Source organism: Lytechinus pictus, chromosome 4, assembly GCF_037042905.1.
Source record: "Lytechinus pictus isolate F3 Inbred chromosome 4, Lp3.0, whole genome shotgun sequence".
NCBI lineage: Eukaryota > Metazoa > Echinodermata > Echinoidea > Temnopleuroida > Toxopneustidae > Lytechinus > Lytechinus pictus.
The window spans coordinates 5,990,568-6,012,956 of NC_087248.1; the positions used below are offsets into that span (position 1 = coordinate 5,990,568).

At 35.0% G+C, this 22,389-nt stretch overlaps 1 protein-coding gene across 1 annotated transcript; it reads right to left on the reverse strand.

Moving 5' to 3' along the window:
* Positions 1 to 1,383: 1,383 nt before the first annotated feature.
* Positions 1,384 to 20,846, reverse strand: LOC129258512 (ankyrin-1-like). Its single transcript, XM_064098888.1, has 7 exons — positions 20,630 to 20,846; positions 14,922 to 15,008; positions 9,209 to 9,303; positions 4,618 to 7,387; positions 4,065 to 4,141; positions 3,229 to 3,307; positions 1,384 to 2,322 (listed from the first exon to the last, which is right to left on the reverse strand). Exons 2-7 carry the CDS (start codon positions 14,994 to 14,996, stop codon positions 1,384 to 1,386), a joined length of 4,035 nt encoding a protein of 1,344 aa, XP_063954958.1. The 5' UTR covers positions 14,997 to 15,008; positions 20,630 to 20,846.
* Positions 20,847 to 22,389: the final 1,543 nt, after the last annotated feature.

A 22,389-nucleotide genomic window follows, 5' to 3' on the forward strand; every position in this document is an offset into this window, starting at 1 on the left:
CGCTATGTACCGCATCTGAAGCAAAGAGGTTGTTGACCTAATATATTTTGTCAACATTCCTAATTTACAAGTGCATATCATACATTAGATTGCATCTTTCCCATAAAATGTATTTCAAGGCATAACCTTTGATAACATTGGATACTGATATCAAAATTTGGAATAAGATAACAAGTTTAAAGCAATGTATATATGGAGTTGTCGAGAATTTGTATAAACTCATCTTTCCTTGTGTAAATTAAATTATAATAAAATAAAAAACTTTAGAACAATAACCTGATAATCTATTATTAAACGAAAATTAAGTTGTGAATAAATGATAATGTAATGAATATTCTCTATATACAAGTAATGTAAAATATCAATGTACACAAATACATCATTGCAGAGGACCGAAAGGACATTATTTTATATACAAATGTGAAGAAAATTTGATTTAGTTAGCAATTCAAAGTCATGAGGTAAATTGAGATCATCTACGTTTGTCAATTATACAAATTAATGAAATTATATACTTCAAGATGTGGTCAGGTAACACATTCGCTACAAATATGACACAAGAACTAATAATATATATATATAAATATATACATGTATATATATTAATATATATATATATATATATATATATATATATATATATATATATATATATATATATCCCCTCTTCTTATTTATTTATTATTTTAATTCACTGTATTATTTTGGTCAGGATTACCAAAAGATACACTAAAGACAAAACAGAATGGAAAACGGTGGCTCCCGATCCTTCCGAGGACTCCACGTGATCAATCGGAGTGGCTTCAGTGCTTCTCTGATTGGAAGGCTTAGTACTGTTTTTAATCACTAACATCGAAATGTCATTCGTAAAAGAATTTTCGTCGAGAATTTGTATAAACTCATCTTTCCTTGTGTAAATTAAATTATAATAAAATAAAAAACTTTAGAACAATAACCTGATAATCTATTATTAAACGAAAATTAAGTTGTGAATAAATGATAATGTAATGAATATTCTCTATATACAAGTAATGTAAAATATCAATGTACACAAATACATCATTGCAGAGGACCGAAAGGACATTATTTTATATACAAATGTGAAGAAAATTTGATTTAGTTAGCAATTCAAAGTCATGAGGTAAATTGAGATCATCTACGTTTGTCAATTATACAAATTAATGAAATTATATACTTCAAGATGTGGTCAGGTAACACATTCGCTACAAATATGACACAAGAACTAATAATATATATATATAAATATATACATGTATATATATTAATATATATATATATATATATATATATATATATATATATATATATATATATATATATATATATATATATCCCCTCTTCTTATTTATTTATTATTTTAATTCACTGTATTATTTTGGTCAGGATTACCAAAAGATACACTAAAGACAAAACAGAATGGAAAACGGTGGCTCCCGATCCTTCCGAGGACTCCACGTGATCAATCGGAGTGGCTTCAGTGCTTCTCTGATTGGAAGGCTTAGTACTGTTTTTAATCACTAACATCGAAATGTCATTCGTAGTTTGCGTTGTAGAAATTTCACCTCGTGGCCACTGGAAATCCTTACATGTTACCGCACTTACTTTTGAAGTTATAATGTGTGAACAGCAAGAGAAGAGGCGGTTTTGTGGTAGGAAGAACACACCCCTTGTAACATGGACACTATCCGTACTAATACCCTTTTCGACCAACTTTTCATTATTTTGGTAGCACGACAGTGTGGTTTTCATGCTCCCAGAATCAGCACTGCAGTGAACCTCATAAGGGTGAACCGTGTTTGTACTTAATGTTATAAAGCATTTTGCAGGTCCATTTGGAATTTCTACCAAAACCTCCTTCTCAAGCCTTTCTCGCCACACATTATCGATGGCATACTCCACCGCTGTAAATATGTAAATGCCTTCGTCTATATCATTAACGTTATCTATTTCAAGATTTATACAAGGGAATGAATTTGAACAAGTAGAAACTGATGTTGAAAATCGTGATAACTGGGTTGGGCTTTGCAGGCCCATTACATCATATTCACCATCAACGCAAAATGGACGATGCTGTGATTTTAATCTAATTGTATAATAAGGAACATGTTTTGATGTAGTGTTCGGGGTCCTTGATATCTGGAATGAGACCACACCAGGTTTACCTGCTTGTAATATTATTCGTTGGGTAATCTCGCTTCCTGATACGAGGGCCGGACTCCCAGCCAGAATGACGGCTAAAGCTAGGATCGTCGTCAGGAAGCAACGTGTAGCGGCCAGGACTGAAGGATACCAGCATTTGATCTAAATAAAAAAGGTTATGTTTATGAAATTAAAAATAATTTTGACTTCTCCACAAATCAATCACACCCCTTCCAAAAACTCATATCGATGAGAATAGAAATAATGACATTTCTAATCATAGAAATGTACATATTTGTAAATGTGAAGATGAAACCTACATAATATTAAATTAATCGCTAGAGGGTATTCATTTGTCTCGCAATCTACTATGGTCAACAAGGAAATTCGTGATCACTCTCGCAAAAAGTGTTCACTGGCTTTCTAGGAAATTCGTGATCACTCTCGCAAAAAGTGTTCACTAGCTTACAAGTGAACACTTTTTGCGAGAGTGATCACGAATTTCCTAGAAAGCCAGTGAACACTTTTTGCGAGAGTGATCACGAATTTCCTTGTTGACCATAGTAGATTGCGAGACAAATGAATACCCTCTAGCGATTATTTCAATCCGCAATAATGAACCTATTTAGTAATATTAAATTAGTTAAAAACAGGAGTCAATTATAAAGTATTCACCTTACATTTTCATACCCTTACAAAATCATATCTAAATGTTATTTTTATTGATACAATTTTGTATTGACAGAGGTTTAAAATGTATTTAATTTCTGCACCAATCACATGTACGGATTTTTTTTCTAAAGATTTGAGGTGCATTGTTGCTCGTCTGTTCTAATGACGTGTAACATTCAGATGGTATATCCAGCTTTCAGAATAAGCCTTCACAAAGTAATGAGAAAAAATCTGAGCCATGATCGAGTCGAAATTCGATTATGAATTCAGATCATCTTCATTATCATATTAGCTCCGGAAGATGATCTGAAATAAAGATATAAATCATAGGGATACTCGGAACTTTCTTAATCACGTCATCCTTAACAAACTAAGGAATTTTAAACACTATCTTACCGTGCTCGCTGATGCACTGGGTAAGAGGATGCTTCTGTTGTCCAGATTCGTGTTAACGTCCGGTAGGTTTTTCAAGTTACTGACGAAATAATGTATACATTAAGAAACATATCAATAATACGAAGGTAGCGTATATGATGAATGAATTATGAGAATGATCATTAAATGCATAAAAATCATAGCAGAGGTTACATGCAAATGTGGAATATATCGCGAAATATTCCAAATAAAATACCTGCACTTCTATCGTCTATTTTCAAATAAAAAGGATCAAGTAAATGGTTCATCTTTTGCCGATATATTACTAATGTATATAAAAAAAACATGACTATAAAAAACACATAGAGTATGAACGTACTTAAAATTAATGCTACTAGAAGATTATTATTAATTTGGTATGGCATATACTGCCCGAAAAAAAAAATATATATATAAAAAATTGAATAATTAAGACATTTTTTTCTTGTAAATAGTGTAAATATGTTCACTAAAAATGGTCGCAATATTCCCGCAACAGAAATAAGTGGAATTAGAACTGATTTTGATGGGTTTTTTTCCAAGGACGTGATATAGACAACAAAATACACTGTTCGAGAATAGTTAAAACGAATTACTTACACGGGTAATTTTCTGTTTCTTACTGCCGCCCTAATAAATAACAAATATTTCTTACTCTATCCTGAAATATAAGTCAGGTTTGATTCTTCTAACAAAGAAACAAATTCTGAAAATTCCCTTTTATTTTATGATGGACAATCCCAATAAAAACATGATCTTAATAACTGCAACATAGTACACAAAATTATTATTCATAACAAAATTTATTTGCAATTTACCTGATTGAGTTCGCTGAAGTTCCGCGCATTGATAGATTACTGCCAGCGTTCATCAATGTCCAGGACGACAAAGGCTCCTGTGACATGTGTGAGGAAAATGAAATCACACCATATAACTGCTATCTGTCGTAATGTAAGATAATATTTGGTAACAAGGGCAACTTTTATCACTGATATTATCATTATAAGTAAAAAAAATATAATGGAAAACAAAAGTATCTTTAATAATTTTGATAGAGGTTTTTCACGTTTTCATTAAAATTGTCGAAATATCATGATTAGGATACTTGCAAATTCGGGGAATTATCTAGACGTGTGAGTAAAATGAAAATCTCAAAAAAATAAAATTTATGTTGGACTTAAAAACTTATGTCAAAAGGAAAATAGAAGCGTTTCGTTTGGTGTTCTTTCCTGTGTAATTCGGTAGGGGTTTTCAAGCTGTAAGACCGTGTAAGAAAAGTAGCGTGCTCAGAATGTGTCAAAAGCCAAGCTAAACACTCCTCGAATTATATGAATTTCAAGTAATTTTTAAATTAGAATTTGGAAAACTCACTCGTGTTTCTCTGGTCTCGTCAGTCAAGGGAAAGGGTTCAGATTGTGGTTCTTCAGATGGATGACCTGTACCATGATTTGACTTCATTTCATGAAGAAAGGGTGGATTGGATGCTCCGTATTTCCATGTGCGATATTTAGACGTGATGAGATTATTGGTAGTGTTGGTTATGGTGTTCCTATTCTCTGCCCGGTCCTTCTTTTCTGATTCCAGCCAAAGTTGTACTGGGCTTTCCTCACGTTGGTCAGGAGATTTTAGCTTAGCAGACAAGAAAGAATTACGCTCTCCACTCTCATCCTTCTCAGAATCATGGGTCTTTTCGAAAAGAACCTTTGAAGACATTTTATCACATCTTTTCTTTTCAGTGTTAACCAGAATGTCGTCCTTTCCATTAACGATATTGTTTGGGAGAATGGCTTGCTGCTCTGCGCGTGACTGCATCTCTGCAACACTCTCTTTCACACCCCATCTACTGGATACGGAGAGCTTTCCTTCATCAGTATGATCATTCGGTGAAGACATTACTTCAAAGCTACAGTCCTTAGCTCTATTATCTAGTAATTTGGCAACTTCTATAAACTGGCCATTTCCTATTGCAACTTCATGAAGCATCCGTCCTCTTTTGTCACGCTTGTTGATATCTGAACCATGTTGGATGAAATATTCAATCACTTTTATATGACCTCTGGCAGCTGCACATTGGAGAGGTGTCATCCCTTCTACATCTGCCTCGTTCACATTAGCTCCTTCTGAAATGAAGAAATCCACAAGATCCAAGTGACCAAATTTAGCTGCGGCATGGAGAGGTGTCATTCCATCGTATTTATTCTGGGTTGCCTCGTTTTCAAGGAGATGCTTCACAGCTTCTAGATGACCACACTGAACGGCAGCATTGAGCGGTGTCCAGCCCTCCAGGTCAGACCCTAGCTTAATGAGATATTCCATGACTTTTAGGTGACCTCCATAAGCAGCATGGTGGAGAGGAATCATCCCATCTTCATCTATCTCATTGATATCAGCTCCTTTGGAAATCAGGAATTTCACAAGGTCCAAGTGACCAAATTTTGCTCCTGTGTGAAGCAGGTGTTTTATATGACATCTATCATGCTCTACTTCGTAGTTCAAGAGGTTTGCGACAGCTTCTAGCTGGCCATATGCAATTGCAGCATGAATTGGCGCCCAGTCTTTGGCAAGTCCCTTGTGCACATCGGACCCTCGTTTAAGAAGATACCTGATGACCTTTATGTGGCCTCGACTAGCTGCACCATGGAGAGGAATCATCCCTTTATCGTTTTCTCTGTTTACATCTGCACCTTTGGAAATGAAGAACTTTACTATGTCTAAGTGGCCAAACTGAGCTGCTGCGTAGAGAGGATTAATGCCATCAAATGTGTTCTTCTTTGCGCCCTTTTCTATGAGAAACTTCACAGCATCTAAATGTCCATATTGGACGGCGGCATTGAACGGTGTACGACCATTGACATCAGCCTTGTTCACATCAGATCCTCCTTGAATAAGATATTCAATGACTTTCATCTTACCGCTAAATGCCGCCCCATGCAGTGGAATCTCACCCGAGTCATTTTCTTCATTCACATCAGCGCCTTCAGAAATGAAGAATTTCACAATTTCTAAGTGACCGAATTTAGCTGCAACATAAAGCGGGGTCATTCCATCATATCTCTTCAGCTTTGACCCCTCGCCCATGAGATATTTGACAGCCTCTAGATGACCGTATTTAATAGCAGCATCGAGTGGCGTCCAACCCTTCGGCGTGCCCTTGTTTACATCAGATCCTGCTTGAATGAGATATTTGATGATTTCCATGCCACCATTGATAGCAGCACCGTGCAGAGGAATCCGACCTGATGGGTTTTCCCCAATCATATTAGCTCCCTTGGAAATTAGAAACTGCAGGATTTCTAATTGACCGAACTCTGCGGCGGCATAGAGAGGGGTCCTACCGTGATGTACATTCTGATTTGCTCCTTTGCTCAGTAGGAATTTCAAAGTCTCTAGATGGCCATGTTGAACGGCGGCATTAAATGGTGTCCACCCTGTCTGGTCTTCGCTGTTTATATTAGACCCATGTGCAATAAGACTTTCTATGATGCATGTATGGCCATTGGCTGCTGCTCTATGGATTGGGGTCCGACCTATGTCACATTCCACCTGTACCTCAGCTCCTCTACCGATGAGCAAATTAACGATGTCTCCATGCCCCTTTTCTGCCGCTTCATGGAGAGGAAAACGTCCACGATTACTTGGTTTGTTTGGGTTTGCTCCCTGAAAGAGGAGATTTTCAACACCTTTCAGATTACCTTTTGAGGCTGCGTTGAATAGCGGTGTGTTTCCTTTCTTGTCAGTTCTGTCTATTTGGGGATTAGATGTTGTCTCCCGTCTTGATGCAATGGCATTCCCACCCACTGGTATCTCACCTGCAACTGCAATATTTTCTAGCGGGCCTTGCCCAGTCTCATCTGCTACAACATTCAGGACGTTTGCGTTCTCTGCTACCTCCATCGGAGGAGTGATTTCGTACAGCCCCACAGATGCGTCATTATCGTTAGATGTCTTTGCCGGAAAGATTTGATCCCCTTGATAGATTTCCGAACTTCCGTCTTTCTCGTCGGTGCCAGATCGACTTGGTGGAGCAACGGTTGAGCATCGACTCTTTCCGCCTTCACTGTTGCTTTCTCGCCTTCCATTTATATTTTCCATTGAAACGTTACCTCCTGATGCGACCTGCAGCTTTCCAGTTTCCCTAGTCCTGAGACAAAAAAGACATAGTTCTATCTACACATATGACCACGAACCTCATATTTGTACGAATATAAAAAGTGCTACCGAATTGAGTTAGATTTGATAATGACTCTTGATATCGTTATAACACGAATAGATTTATTTTATTATGCGAATGCTTTAAACAGATTTACTGATATCCTCGGGGAGGCGTTAGGGGGTGAAATTTCTAAGAGAAATACCATTTTGCACTAATAATGTTCAACATTGGGATTGTATAAGATATAATCATTCCTCAAAAGGGGATGATCCATTACTAAAAAGACAATAAACCAGAAACATCAAATTAAGTTATCATTATGGGAAATTCATTTTTTTGCAACGGAAAAAAATATTTATGTTTATATATGGTATACAATTTGTTTTTGTTTGATGGAAGTGAAATAAATAAATTTGAATTTGAATGCTATGGAAAATATGCATGGCCAAATTAGTGGTTAATGAGGGTTGATATGGCAATAAATGCCACCCAATATTTTATCGTACGATGTTATTCTAATATCGTGACTATATTTTTCCACAATATACATGATATAAGGACGGAAATAGGGCACAGTAAAAATAAGATAAATATTGTTGTTGAAATTCGGATTTCATAATAAACTATCAGGAAAATTAGGCTGATTAAGATAACAAACTGTAAACTGTAAACCGAATGGATAATTTTTTCGCCAACATATGGCAGATTCACAATCAAATATATCGAAAAAACCGGAGAGTGTGATTATTTTAGCAAAGACGTATTACATCGGAACAATGGCTCATATGTTTTGGCCTCGAAGAACGTTTGCATCTAACTGTATCACCAAATTATATGTCCTCTTTCTTTTGGACTAGAAAAAACATCATTGACATAATTAGGATTGTTTGATGCCCATGGTGATGATTAAGATGTAAAGCAAAATACATTTCTAATAAAGTCAGTTGTATGTTATATCTGAGCCCCGTCTTACAAAGTGTGGCAATATATTCGATGAAATTATCACTGAGGCAGTATAGGGAAGGTTACATAATAACAACTGGCTTTTTTCCAATGCAAATTCAAATTCAAATTTGTCATATTTCAATTTTCAACAGATTGAAATAAAATGCCCATATACAATTACTAGGACATTTACAAATCAAACTTACACAAACAATATTGATTGAAATAGGAACAATATATTTCATCATATGTAAAACCCGGGGGGGGGGGGCACTCGACCAAAAAAGTGGTAGGGGTGTGTCGCGGGCGAGACAAAAAACGGGGGCCTTGGAGCGGGTTATTGTAAAAAGGAGGGTCCTCGGAACGGGCTTCGGAACTGCAAATGTTTGTGAAAAGGGGGGTCCTTGGAACGGATCGCCAGCGTGTGAGTGCGTATGCATCCCTATGGACGGTCATGCGTGCATGATGCAGCTAGCGCGGCCTCCGCTCGCGCAGAGCTGAGGCGATGGTCGGACGGCGCTCTGCGGCCGCTTTTCACTAAAATTGCAGCTCATTGTAGCAGATCAATGCAATCGGAACGGCGTAACGAAAAATATGCGAAGCTTTCGAGCGGATTTCTTTGTTCTTTTTCTCAATAAGACAAAAATGCTATGCCTTGGAACGAAAATTTGAGTGTAAAAATAGGGGTCCCCTCCACGGCACATACCCACTATATATTATATACTGAGTCCCGCTCCCCCCCCCCCCCCCCCCGGGTGTCAAATAAAACAAAACAATCATATTCTACTCTTTTAAACACGGGGTTCAATGTAGGCAGATAGACTATCTCTCATCAAACTTTAGAAGTGTACAAAAGAAACTTACATATTGTCCTGAATTTCTCCTTCGTCATCGGTGTCTGGAAGTATCCTTTTGTCATTGCATCTATGTCGTTTTAACTGTGAAGTATCATCATGAAACTGAAAAAAGGGGAGAAAGAATAATGAATTTCAATCAATGTGAACTACTTCAAAAAAAATTATCTTGTTATTAAAATTTGATAATGATATAGAACCCCAAAAATGTATCAATGTATACAGTGCGTCTCAAAAAAACTATACACTTTTGAAATGGCTGTCAAACAAAATATATGTCACTTTGGGGAAAAGGCATATATATATATATATATATGTATATATATATATTTGAGATCAATGGTATGGAGAGGGCCGTAGCAAGGTCAATACCCGTCTTCGTCAAGCTTTCGGGCACATGCCCTTCATCAGGATCTAAACCAATATATAAAATACAAAATATAGGCCTACTAATAACAATTGTAAATACAATGCAATGCAATATATAACGGAGATAAGTAATTATAGTACATAATTGATAATCAATTATACATGCAAGGTAATGGTAAGTCAATATGTACGAAGTATAGAATATATAGTTACCGTAGGGTCCGTAAGTAAAGTGTGTTGTTGACAGTAAAGTTAAGTGTGAAGAAAATTTTCACTTCACACTTTACTTAACTGTCAACAACACACTTTAATTCCTGCCCAGCCTAGCAAATCCTAGTCTCTCAGGAGAGGAGAAGGGGGTAGAGAGAGGGCCAGGGTGGCTAAATGTTCTGCTGACCTTTATCCTATCATGGACCTATCACGAATGATTCCATCAACTTACTTCACCCACTTATGTCCTATCCCCTATCGCACCCTTATTCTGACTGCCATGAACACAATGCTGAGATCCACATGAAAAAGTCAAAATGCTGCACTAAAAATTGCAATTCATGTTCACTCATGCATGAAATTTCAATCTGATAATTCATGAAATTTGCTCAAACAACCTAAATTGATCATGATTGATCATTGATTTATCACAACACCCTCAACTTTGCAAGTTCTAAGGGACTCACCTCTCAAAAAGTGAACGAAATTGGAAGTCTAATTCCTGCCCAGCCTAATTTTCATACCCTTTGTTTAAGTGGGTAGTGCTCACTCAAGCAGGAATAGTTTTCCATCTTTTTGGTGTCATTTGAAAGTTGACTTTATTGGCTTTCCATATATACAGTGCGTCCCACAAAAACGAAACCGAGATTTATCGATGATTTATCATAACTTAATCGCAAATACAATAGACAAATGACCTACCATTTTAAATCTTAGAATCTCCTCTTTCATCTGAAATTACTTAGATTATTTCTCATTCACGCATCAGTGAGCAAAAACAATTTGAAAAGGGGATACCAAAAAGTCACTTGGCTTGCCGTATCTGGGTTTTAAAAAGAAAACCACATTTCTAAAAAGTTCAATATCTGATCTTTAATTTGATACCTCAATTACAGAAAATGGTCAATTAATAACAAAGTTCTGGATATTTTAAATAAGGCTTGAATTTCAATAATTTCATAAAATGAAGAGGTTTTACAGGCTAGCGTTCAAACTCACACGACACTCCGTGTTGTTGACGATCAGCCATGCATTAAGTCTTTTGTTATTGTGCGATAGCTTCTGTGGGAAACCGGTGAAAACACGTTTATTTAATGAAATTATGGAAATACAAGCATTGTTTCGAGGGATCATAACTTTTTTACTTCTTGACCATTTTCTGGGATTAAGGTATCAAAGAAAAGAGCAGATATTGAACTTTTTAGTCATGTGATTTTCTTTTTGAAATTCAGATACCCCCCGCCAAATGAGTTTTTGGCATCCTTTCTTCGAATTGTTTTTGCTCACTCATGCGTGAATTAGGAATAATCTAAGTATTACCATATGAAAGAGGAGCTTTACATTGGTAGGTCATTTGTCTATTTTATTTATGATTAAGTTATGATAAATCATCGCTAAATCTTGGTTTCGTTTTTTCTGGGATGCGCTGTATAGGTCTTTTTCCCCAAAGTGACATATTTTTTTATTCGCAGCAATTTCAAAAGTGTATAGTTTTTTTTTGACGAACAGTCATCTTCCAGGGGACATGCCCTGTGTAGGGGTACAAAACGCAAAAGAGGTACGAAAATATTATAAATCATTAATTTGGATGTGCTATGCTCTAATAATTTGTTTTCTCATATGATACTCGGTTTTATTGGGGTTTTGGGAGTATGATCGTGGTCCTTTGTTTACATCAATGTAAAAGCTTAAACATTAATATGAAGGAAAAGTGTAATCACTGAGGTGCCAATGTGAGAATTCACAGAAAACTGAAAAAGGAAACCTAAAAAAAAATGAAGAAGGAAAATCAGATCCTGTGTACCTTTTTAAAATGCAAGGCAATGCACCAGAAATTTAAACTATCAAGGAGTTACTACGACTATTTCTGGAGTTCGGTGGCAAAACTCCCTCGCGCTATATACATGTTTGGTTCCTTTCTGGATCTAAATGAAAATATACAGGTTAAGTAAAATAATAATAATTATGATAATTTGATAAAGTTAAGCCTTGAGAATTTGTTAAGAATTTATTTATTTCACCTTTGGTTTAAACCCTAATTTAACTGGGCTATTTGTAGACCAGAATAAACAGATAACAGGGGGTCAATTTGAATCCCTACCGAACTCGGCCGCTGATTGCGCTTTTACCGCGAAAATTTGCAAGCACGTAGAGCCGGAGGTAAACTACGAGACTTTAAAGTAAAATTTCATTATTTTAATTATTTCATTATGCAATTAAGCGTATAGAATGTGCCCTAAATCTGTCATTTTGTATGTTTTTGCTTATAACTCACTTTATATAGCTAGAAGAGTTTAATTTTTGGGTGAAAATATCAATTATTACATTTCCAACAAATATCAACGAAAATTGCCAACAATTGAGAAGACTCTGAGAGAAAAAAAGAACGGTCCATCATCTTGATCATTAAGGCAGAATCTAAGATCCCCGAAAATTGCCCATTAACCTTTTCTGCAGGTCCATGACAAGCATAATTGTTTTCCCATTAGCGTCACTTGTATATGATAATAGAAAGATAGATACTAAGTCAATATCATTGCATAATGAAATCAGCCAACAACTGGAGGGGAGTGTATTGGACAAATTTACTGTAAATGTGAGAGTGAGCAAAGACAGTTTTGAAGCATAACTAATCTTCGGATTTATTTAGATTAAGAGGTAAAAAGAAAATGTCTACATGGGGCAAAATTCAATCATCAGATGAGAGTATAATTTAAAGAAATGGATTCCGAGAACACTTCTTACACCAACATCATGCAAACTCTTTTTTTTCTCATTCGCAAGGATGTGTCACCCTGTTCACGTTAAAAGAACATCACAGTATGACACATATCCTTTTTGCGTGGTAAAGGCTCCTTTTGACATAGACAGTTGTGATTGCAATTTAAACATATAAAGGGCTCTTAACAGAATGAGTGAGAAGTATTCTTAACATGTTCGAGGACTCTCGTAAGAAATTAATCAAATGGTATTCATCACAAATGTAAAAGGAACAACCACCAGAGATTGAAAATGTTAACAGCATTTAAACATAGGAAAGAACTTTTCCAATTCAAACAACGTTTTTTTTTTTTATGATACGGTATTTCTCGTTCTATTTTTTCATATTCCCATTTCAATTCACATTTTTTCATTCTTTATTTCCCCTTCCCCTTCACTCTTCAAATTTTTAATTTTTTCTCATCCAGTCACAGTTAGATCCGGACACTATTAGTCAGTAATATAAGTCTATATAATCATGATAATATGGCTCATGGCTTGACTTCATCTTATTTAAAGCATGTTAAAGTGTGTAGCATGTTACATGTTTAGAAGTGCTATGCAATGCCAGGTTTTACCACAATAACAAATAACAAATTTTCCTGCTCTAGAGCACCGCAGCTTCGCAGACTTGCAAGTGGTAGTACATTTTCTTGGGCATGGGGTGACATAATCTGCTATTTCCTGATTATCTACATGTACATCATCTATCACAAAAGAAAATAGCTGCAACTACAAAGCTATTATTCTCCTAACAAAATACATAGCTATTTTGAGATAGAAAAAGTTCACTGTGTCTAATACAATTATTTTTGCCTCTGGACAAAAAAATATGTTTGAAACATCAACACAATAAAACAGAAATCACATAATTTTTATGCGGAGGCTCTTGCCCCCTCCCCTTTCACACTACTGGCGGCGGAAAGAAAAGTAGTAAAGAGGAAAGGAGAGGAAGAAGAAAAAAAAACGATACGATAGAGAAACAAACGTTGATAAAATAAAGGGAGGAGAATGATTGGAAATTAAAAAATCTTTCAGATCACTAGATATATTTCTTCGTCATGATTACAAACAAAAAACTGCTGGGAATGTTTAATTTTCGTCTTACATAAAATGTCCGGATTTGAAAGTTTTTCCAACCACTCGCTCGCTACGCTCCCTCGCGAAAAAATGAAACCTAAATATGTATCTTACCAATCAGAAAATTACTTTAAAAAAAAGGCTTGCAAACTAATTACTATAAAACACACAACTACTTCACACATGTGATAATCACATGGTGAATATATCTGTTTGCACCGAAATGCCTATTTTGTCATTTTAGTCCCCTCTTTTTGCTTTGCCAACCCCTCCAACGAAAGTACGTTCCATCTTTCCTGCTTAAAATGCAAATATTATTGATGGTCCATCATCGCTTTGTGACCAAACCTTTCAGCCCCTTTGAGCCAAATTCGTATCATAACATTTAATTCCTTACATTGTGACCTCTCGTGCATTTCAAATTGTGACCAATCTTTGTCGCTTCTCTCCAATTTACAATCTGTATTACTGTAAGTTACATGATATGCAATATAGACCTAGTATACTGTGGCCAGCCACCCGAACAAAAGCCGCCAGGGAAGATTCTCTGTTAATATTCAGAACAATAATTTGAGCTCCAACAAGTTAAAATTTGAAAATTACCATAAGAAAGGTTACTCTTCTTCTTTATACTATCATAATTTGAAATAGAAGGCAATAATGCAGGAGTGTTTTAACCCCAGGTTTTTTTCTGAACTGCTTGGAGGTTTCACTGAGATTGCACATCTTATGCTAGAGTGAATCCCAAATGTTCAAGCCTTGAATTCCAAGCTCTTTCTAAATTCTTCTACATCCAACATGTGAAATCAAGTATACGTAATTTGCAAGTTTTATTGTTTTATTTTCAAGTTACATTATGTACCGTTTTTTAGGCTTATGACATTATTTTTCAAGCTCATCATTGGAAAATCCATTTTTTGTTAGTTTGGGGATGGCAGGTCACATTTTCTTTTGTTCGCTTATGGCATGAGTATAATAGCAACCTAATGTAAAATAAACTGACACAACCGTTGTTTGAGCAAAATTACCGACTAGTGAGGAGAGCTTCATAACATACAGAAACTAGTTTTTTTTTAGTCATCCTCAGGCACTAGTCAATGCTAGTCGTTGGTAATTGCTTCCACTTGTATATATTCTTGTTGTATATTGCCTGGAAATGAAATAAATAAATATGTTTTTAAAAAGGATCACTTTATAAAAAGAAGCTTACAAATCATAATGCTACGGATGAATTGTGTTAAGATACATGTACCTCTATTTGTTTATATTACAAACGCAACTTTGTATGATATATATGTTCTTACCTTTGCTTTATTCTGTGCAATACTTCCCTGACTTATCTCCTCTTCCACTGTGGACTTGAATATTGATGACCCCATTGTAGAAAAGATCTGTACAAAGAGAGAAGTGACCAGAAGGTGTCAACCGCGTCAATATCCAGTCTGTTTGATATTTGTTATAATTAATGATCTAATAGTGATGATATGATCTAGCAAAGTGAATTAACAATTCCTCATACTTTACATAGTGGAAGTATTGGAAAAATGAACCCACCTAAAAACAATAGTGTTTTTTAGGTACACACCAGTAAGCGAAATTAAGAACTATCATCACCAATCCATCCCGCACTCTAAACATGCTAAATAAGAAGGTGCAATTTCCTTCTTTCATAAAGTGAACTACTCCGCGTCGTTTAGAGTAGATAACTGCACACATCAGGGGCGGCGGAGAGAAGTTGAAAGTGAGGGGTGCACATTTTATTTCAAAAAGGGAACTTTTTGGAGAAAAAAAATCGAAGGCGAGGGAGCGAAGCAACCGAGCTTATCATTGAGGCGCTTTTGCATTTTGTTAAGAAAAATTATTGGATTTTGTGCATATCTTGGGTGAATTTTGTGCAAATCTGCAGAAAGAAAATGTGAGTTGTTTTTTTGGGGGGGAAACTGCCCCCCCCCCCTCCTCGCTGCGTACCGCCATGATCATAAAACAAAGAAGAAATTACTTCTATACCTTACTAACATGACTCATGAAATTTAAGGCACGTTGAATTATTTCTATAAGTTTTTTTTAATTCATAATTATGCAGAAGGAAGCAGAACGGCGCTAAATAAAGAAACCGGACGCTCATCGGGCACGAAAACAGTGGTTATCCGGACAATTTAACTAATATGAAGAACATGCACCTATATGAGAAGGCAAAGGGGTACTCGTTAACTCATAAAACAGGTCCTTCTCAGGTGGAAGGGGCACAGAAATGGCCCTGGAGGCAATTTTCTTAGGTGAAAGCGGACACTGATACAAGAAAGGGCACCTATAAGAAGGCAAAGGGGCATCCTTCTCAGGTGAAAGGGGCACAGGACATGTTCGTGACGGGGAATTTGTAGTAAAATTTGGCATTGATACGAGATATGGCACATGCTAACACATAAAACGGGTCCTTCTCAGTTGGAAAGGGCACAGAACACATCCATGAAGAGGCATTTTTTGAAAAAGATATGGCAATTATACGAGTAAGGGCACGACTTGGACGGGTCCTCTTAGGATGGAAGGGGCACTGTACACGTTCGTAAGGGGGCATTATTATTGCGTAAAAAGGGCACTTTTTCAGTGCTTCAAAAAGTGGGGGGCACTGTGCCACCCCCCCCCCCGGACCGCCGTCCCTGGCACAGTCATAGAAATGCAAAAAAAAATTAAGTGTGGAAGGTCTTACAAGTTTTAAGTTAATTTCACCCATAATGTTGCATTAGACATGTTAGAAGATGTGAACATAGCACATTCCTCAAATGTAAAAAAAAATGGTAAAAGAAATAATCAAATCAGGAAAAGGGTTAGGGAAAATCAAATTCATTAGCAATTGAGTATTCTGCGGTACAAGAATTATATTCAACAAACTATATCCTTTCTTCCTGTACACGGTCACAAAAAGAACATGACCTAGAAAAGATGCTAAGTACATTCTTTTGAGAGATTAATTTTCTAGATATATAACGTGTTTAAGAAAAAAAATCATGCTATTGTCAATTCGACAACGGAAGGGGAACATTTATTTTGTTCATTATATTGACTTGGGAAATCTGACATTAATGAATCAACCTATGAACACTTTTCTGTCAATGCATCAGTTTTTATTCTCAATAACCGCATTCCGCATCATTAGCATATTAACTCCTTTGCAGTAGAGATTTCTTTAAAAATGTCTTAACATCTTAAATACACTGTTAAAAGAAGGTTGACGTGATAACTTCATAATTATTCAATATGTGAAGAAATTCAGCTTAGCAATTAATCTTATAACCCAAAAGACGATACAAAAAACGTGCAGAGTACAAGGAGTTTCGTTGATTCATGTTCTAGATGAGCAAAAAGGCAAAGGAAATTAGCTTGCATTCTACTACCCAGGAAATATGTTGTGTTTTTTCATTATTATTTTGGTGGCTTTAAAGGGATGGTCCGGACTGAAAATATTCATATCTAAATAAATTGAATAAAATTCATAGAGCAAAATTCTGAAAATTTCATCAAAATCGGATAACAAATCGGATAACAGTTATTGAATTTTAAAGTTTATCAATATTTTATGAAAACAGTTATATGCACATCGTCATGAATATTAATTACACATGTAGGTGGGCTGATGATGTCATATCCCCACTTTTTCGTATGTTATTACATGAAATCATAATTGTTTCATTTTTTCATACATGTGTTAATGATATGTCTCCATTATGATGAAATAAGTTGCGGCAATAAATAACCAAAGCTCTTAATCAGTTGTCAATCCAATTGCTTTAGTTCTTGGTTGACAAATTTTTAATGAACCTAATTTTCATATAATAAAATACACAAGTACAAGTGGGGATATGACATCATCATCCCACCTAATGAATATTCATGAAGATATGCCTAGAACTGTTTCCCCGGAATAATGCACATCTTTAAAATTCAATAACTGCATGTTGTTATCCAAATTTGATCAAATTTTCAGCAATTTGCTCTGTGATTTTTTTTCTTTATTTATTGAGATATGAATATCCCCAGCTTGGACCATCCCTTTAGATAAACAAATTTACATCTTCCGAGGAATTTATCAACAGAGGAAATATATTTATGACATCATCTTATATTCTAGGTAATTCAGTTGATTTCATAACATAATGACACAATGTACTAGTAAGCATTAGCAAAACATGTTATTACATAATCACTGTTTACATGGTTTACTTAGATCATACCTAAATCCCGGAACGAACATGGAAAGTGCAACTTGTGCGGATTTTCACAAAATGATTAATTCTATAAAGCAGCTTTTCACTTTCAATAAATCTAATTACCTTCAAGTTGTATGATGAATAGCATGACGAGCTAAGTATCATTTTGCACGATTTGGACATCATTGTTAACATTTCATAAATACGAATTCCTTATCATAACTTAACACCACCACAACATTACTAATTCATGACACATCTTTTAATCATTTTAAACGACCCACTGTATTTATTGCCGTGTATATTTATCATAAGAAGATCTTTTTTTAAGCACGTGCACACCAAGTTACCAATAATGCATATAGCATTTCCATTTATTTGAAAGCAGGATAAAAGAGCATTGTACATTAAATACTTTGCTCACGGGCAAAGGTGCCGCGGCCGGGGATCGAACCCCAGATTTTCTATGTATAGCCAGGCGCCTTAGACAACTCGGCCACGGCACCTCCACCTGGTAATGATAATCATCATTTGTGTTAGATATATAATTGTTTATCCGCAAAACTGTAAAATTTATGCAATTTCTCACTATGGCAAACAATAAATATCAGGTAACATTTTCTTGATTCTTTTAATTTCACAAAATTGTAGGCCTATCGTCTCAAATAATTTACAATTTATGGACTAATCAGCAAATATGCAATCATTTTTATTTTGTTTTCCTTTTTTTCATCTAGGTGAAATCATGTAATGCTACAATGTCAAGATACTTGAAAATGTATTTTAAACACAAATTTCATCTAAAACAAATATTTCAATTATCTCATGCTCATAAAGCATTATTAGAATTTCATAATGTTCATGCTAGTTTTTTTATTTTTTTTTATGTGTTTTATTGAATCAATATAATCAATAGACATAAACAAAAATATATCAGTGATTTTAACAATAATAATAATCAACAACAACAACAATAAAACATGACAACGCAATGTATACGAAAAAGCAGCTTATATCCATGTACAGATATACGAATACATATTACAACCTAATATGACAGTCATCTTGTAAACTTCTATACGCTGGAAACGTAACATGATAATAAATTAAATTCCCATTTTCTTAGGGGATTCACTTTTAACATTACTATATTCCAGGTTATTATTACAGGCATGTATAAGTATTGTAGCTTTCAAAAGACGGTGATTTATTTTGGAATTCACAAGTATAAATATAATCAATAAAAGTCAGTGAGTGGAAAGAGAGGAGGGCTAAACCATTTTTGGGGTTATTTACAAATCATGCAAACAGTGGTCCAAATTTCCGGCACGGACAGACAGACCATTGTGATATGAGCCCAATTTTGGTGACCTTCGTCGGGAAAGGAAAATATACTAGCAACATCTTAAAGTCACATAAGGCTTCAAAAGTAATATAAGCATATTATTATTTTGCAAATAAAAAAAAAACAATTGAGTGATCATAATATAAATTTCCATTTCTTAAAATGAATAGCTAACTTATTGTTCTTTTTGGCAATACTGTATTCCAGGTCCTTATTACTGACAGTGTATGCTTTGTAGCCTTCAAAAGATGTTCATGCTAGTTATTAAATGCCTTAAATATATATAAGGGATTGATAAAATGTTTTTATGTAGGAAAAAATATAATACCGTGAATGAACATGGGTCATTAATATCGGGGGTCGTGTCAGGTTTATGTTTAGTCTTGGTTTATAAGTATGATTGGGATAATTAGCATATCAATTATTATGAACTAATATCTATCCTGTTATTGTTAACCAAGTTGAATGTATAAGTGGATGGAGTATTAAAGAAATCGCGATCACAGAGAAGAATAGAATAAATTCGTAAAACACATTTGGGGTTATTCATCGAATGTACATTCGCTAGAATCTATGTTCTCTAAAAAAAAATCATCATCAAGACTTTCTTTAGAACCGTGACAAAATATTTGACTTATGGCTAGCTATACTAAAAATGTTTATGATACAATTTGATAAATAATGTATCATATATGATTATATATTGCATAAAACATAATTGACCATGTTAACGATTTGCATTGTTCAAGGAAGTTTTCATGTATGGACACACAGTTCAATGAAGATTCATAAATTGCACAAAGTACGGTATGCTTATGGTTTAAGAGATACTTATGGTTTAAGTTTAAGTATTTTATTTCTTTAAAAAAAAAATTAACAGCGTTCTATTGTGAGCATTAGATATTCATTAATGAAGAATAAATCCCAATTCTGCACGAATTATCTGCTGTCTCATCGCATACACACTAAAAAGGTTTAAATGTACAACCTTTATGTAAAACTGGAGGCAGCGTTTTGGGGTACAGATTTATACCCAAAGTACAAAAAAAAATTAAATACACCTTCATTTGTGGACCCCAAAATACTCGTTTGCAACCCATGATAGGTGGAACTCTGCAATTCAAGTTTAGAATGTATTTATTTTTGCGTTCAAAATCTGCGCATTTGCACCTGCTATAAATAGACTAAAAGGGTACAAAATATTGTCATTTTTTCCTGAAATATCAAAAAGGCTTATGCGGAGCAAAATTTGTACCAATAGAATGGAAGCTCTCAATGCTGTGTTTGCACCCTTTTCATGTTTTTAGAATATAGTTCCAACAAATACAACATCCCTTTTTGTTTATCTCCACCGAATGCTATTTTATTGAATAATCTGTTTCGTAATAAAGAGTTTTTCTATTGAAGCTGTACACTGGAAAATACTTCAACTTTTCCCTATACATTTAATTGCAAGACTTACCTTTTTACATCTCGTCTGGAACTAAAGTGTGTTTGATATCGGTTGTTGCCCTGGTGTCAAGCAAAATTTGTACTTCGGGGTTATATTATTAATTTAAATGTGGCATTCACAATCGTCTTTTAACAATTTTGCCAAAGTTGATTCTGCAATTCGATTTGCATGAAGCAGAGACACGAAATCTCGCGATCCTTCTGGCTTCAAAAACAGTAAGAAATATGAGCCTTCTGTATTGAATATTTTTTTCTGATGCGGTGTTCATGTGTTTGTTTAATAGTTAATTATTTCCCTTTTTATCGCCGATATTCATAGGTCATATTTAGAGTCAATAATTCGATTGCTCTCAACCAATGACAGTGAATCCTGTATCATCTCTTCAGACATTTATCATGAATCTATCACATGAATTTTTTTTACCATGCATTTTTGTGACAGTCATTATTTGGTTATCTTGAATCCGTCACATGAAATAATTTTTCCATTCATTATGATATTGTGTCTAGGGATTGCAAACCAGCACCATTTGATACTTCTGGGTGTAGACTGGGAAGAACTGAAATGTCAGAAAAGTATTCATGATGAATGAAACGCACATCACACCCTGAACCAGCTATACTTAGCACGCATGATTAAATCTCTACTCTTTAACAATAAATTGATAACAATGTACCAGTGATTCAGTGTCGGTATTTGTCATTTTTGATGGCAGCAATTTGTTATGTTTGCAATAAGTTCAGGCCTGCGAAGCTGGGTTGCAGAATCCCACTTAAGATGATTTCATGTAAAAGAAAAATGTAAATATTTCTACCGTCTTTGTTTATTTTGAAAGGTTTCTTTAATAAAAATACAATGAATTATACAATATAAAGCGTATTATGCAAAAAAAGCACTTTTACAAACAATCATACATATCAAGTACATCTTTACAAGTTACATTCTTTAACCTCGTACGAGGCATGTGTTAGGAGGGTGTGATGTATGCGTGTGTTGGGTGTGTGGATGTGTATGAGGGTGTTGGTGGGGGTGTGGTAGATTTGCGTGTGTGTATATTGTGAGGATGTGTTTATGGAGTTAAGCGGTGTGTGTGCGGGTGCGAGGGTGCGTGTGTTTGTGTGAATTAAACATAAACTATATATAGTCTCTTTGTACAAGTCAAAATCACCACAAAAAATTAGTTGCTTGAAAAAAAGCTTTTATGATATGTTGTTGTTGTTTTTATATCCGTAAGATTAAAAATATACAGTTTTACAGATAAAAATGTATACTATATACAAGCAAGATAAAATTACGGCTGGTAGCCTATATTCAGCTGCAACTATAATTGTTGCTGCTGTTCTTCCATGGGGCCAGTGTGTTGAAGCAATTTTGAAAATTAATTTTAAAAACCAATATCATCAATGCCCGTTTTACCACGGACAATATAAGTTTATTATTGCAGGAACTTCTCAAAATTTGATAGTTTGTGTTAATCGTACATTATTAACTCTTAGTAAACTGCAGGCATGGACCAAATTGACCCCCCCCCCTCAACGAATTTCGTGACTACGTTGCCGAGAAAGCAACTTGTATTAATTTTGCTGTAATTCGTATAAGGAAGTACTGGTATTACATATTGATCTCAGTAAATCTGTCATTTACTATGAGAAACAATTAAAAAGGTCAACGTCTTACTTAAAAGAAGAATATTTTTAGTGAATTTCGCACAAAATCAACGAACGTATAGAACAAAATCCATTAATTTCACTTTAAAAAATTCAAAAACT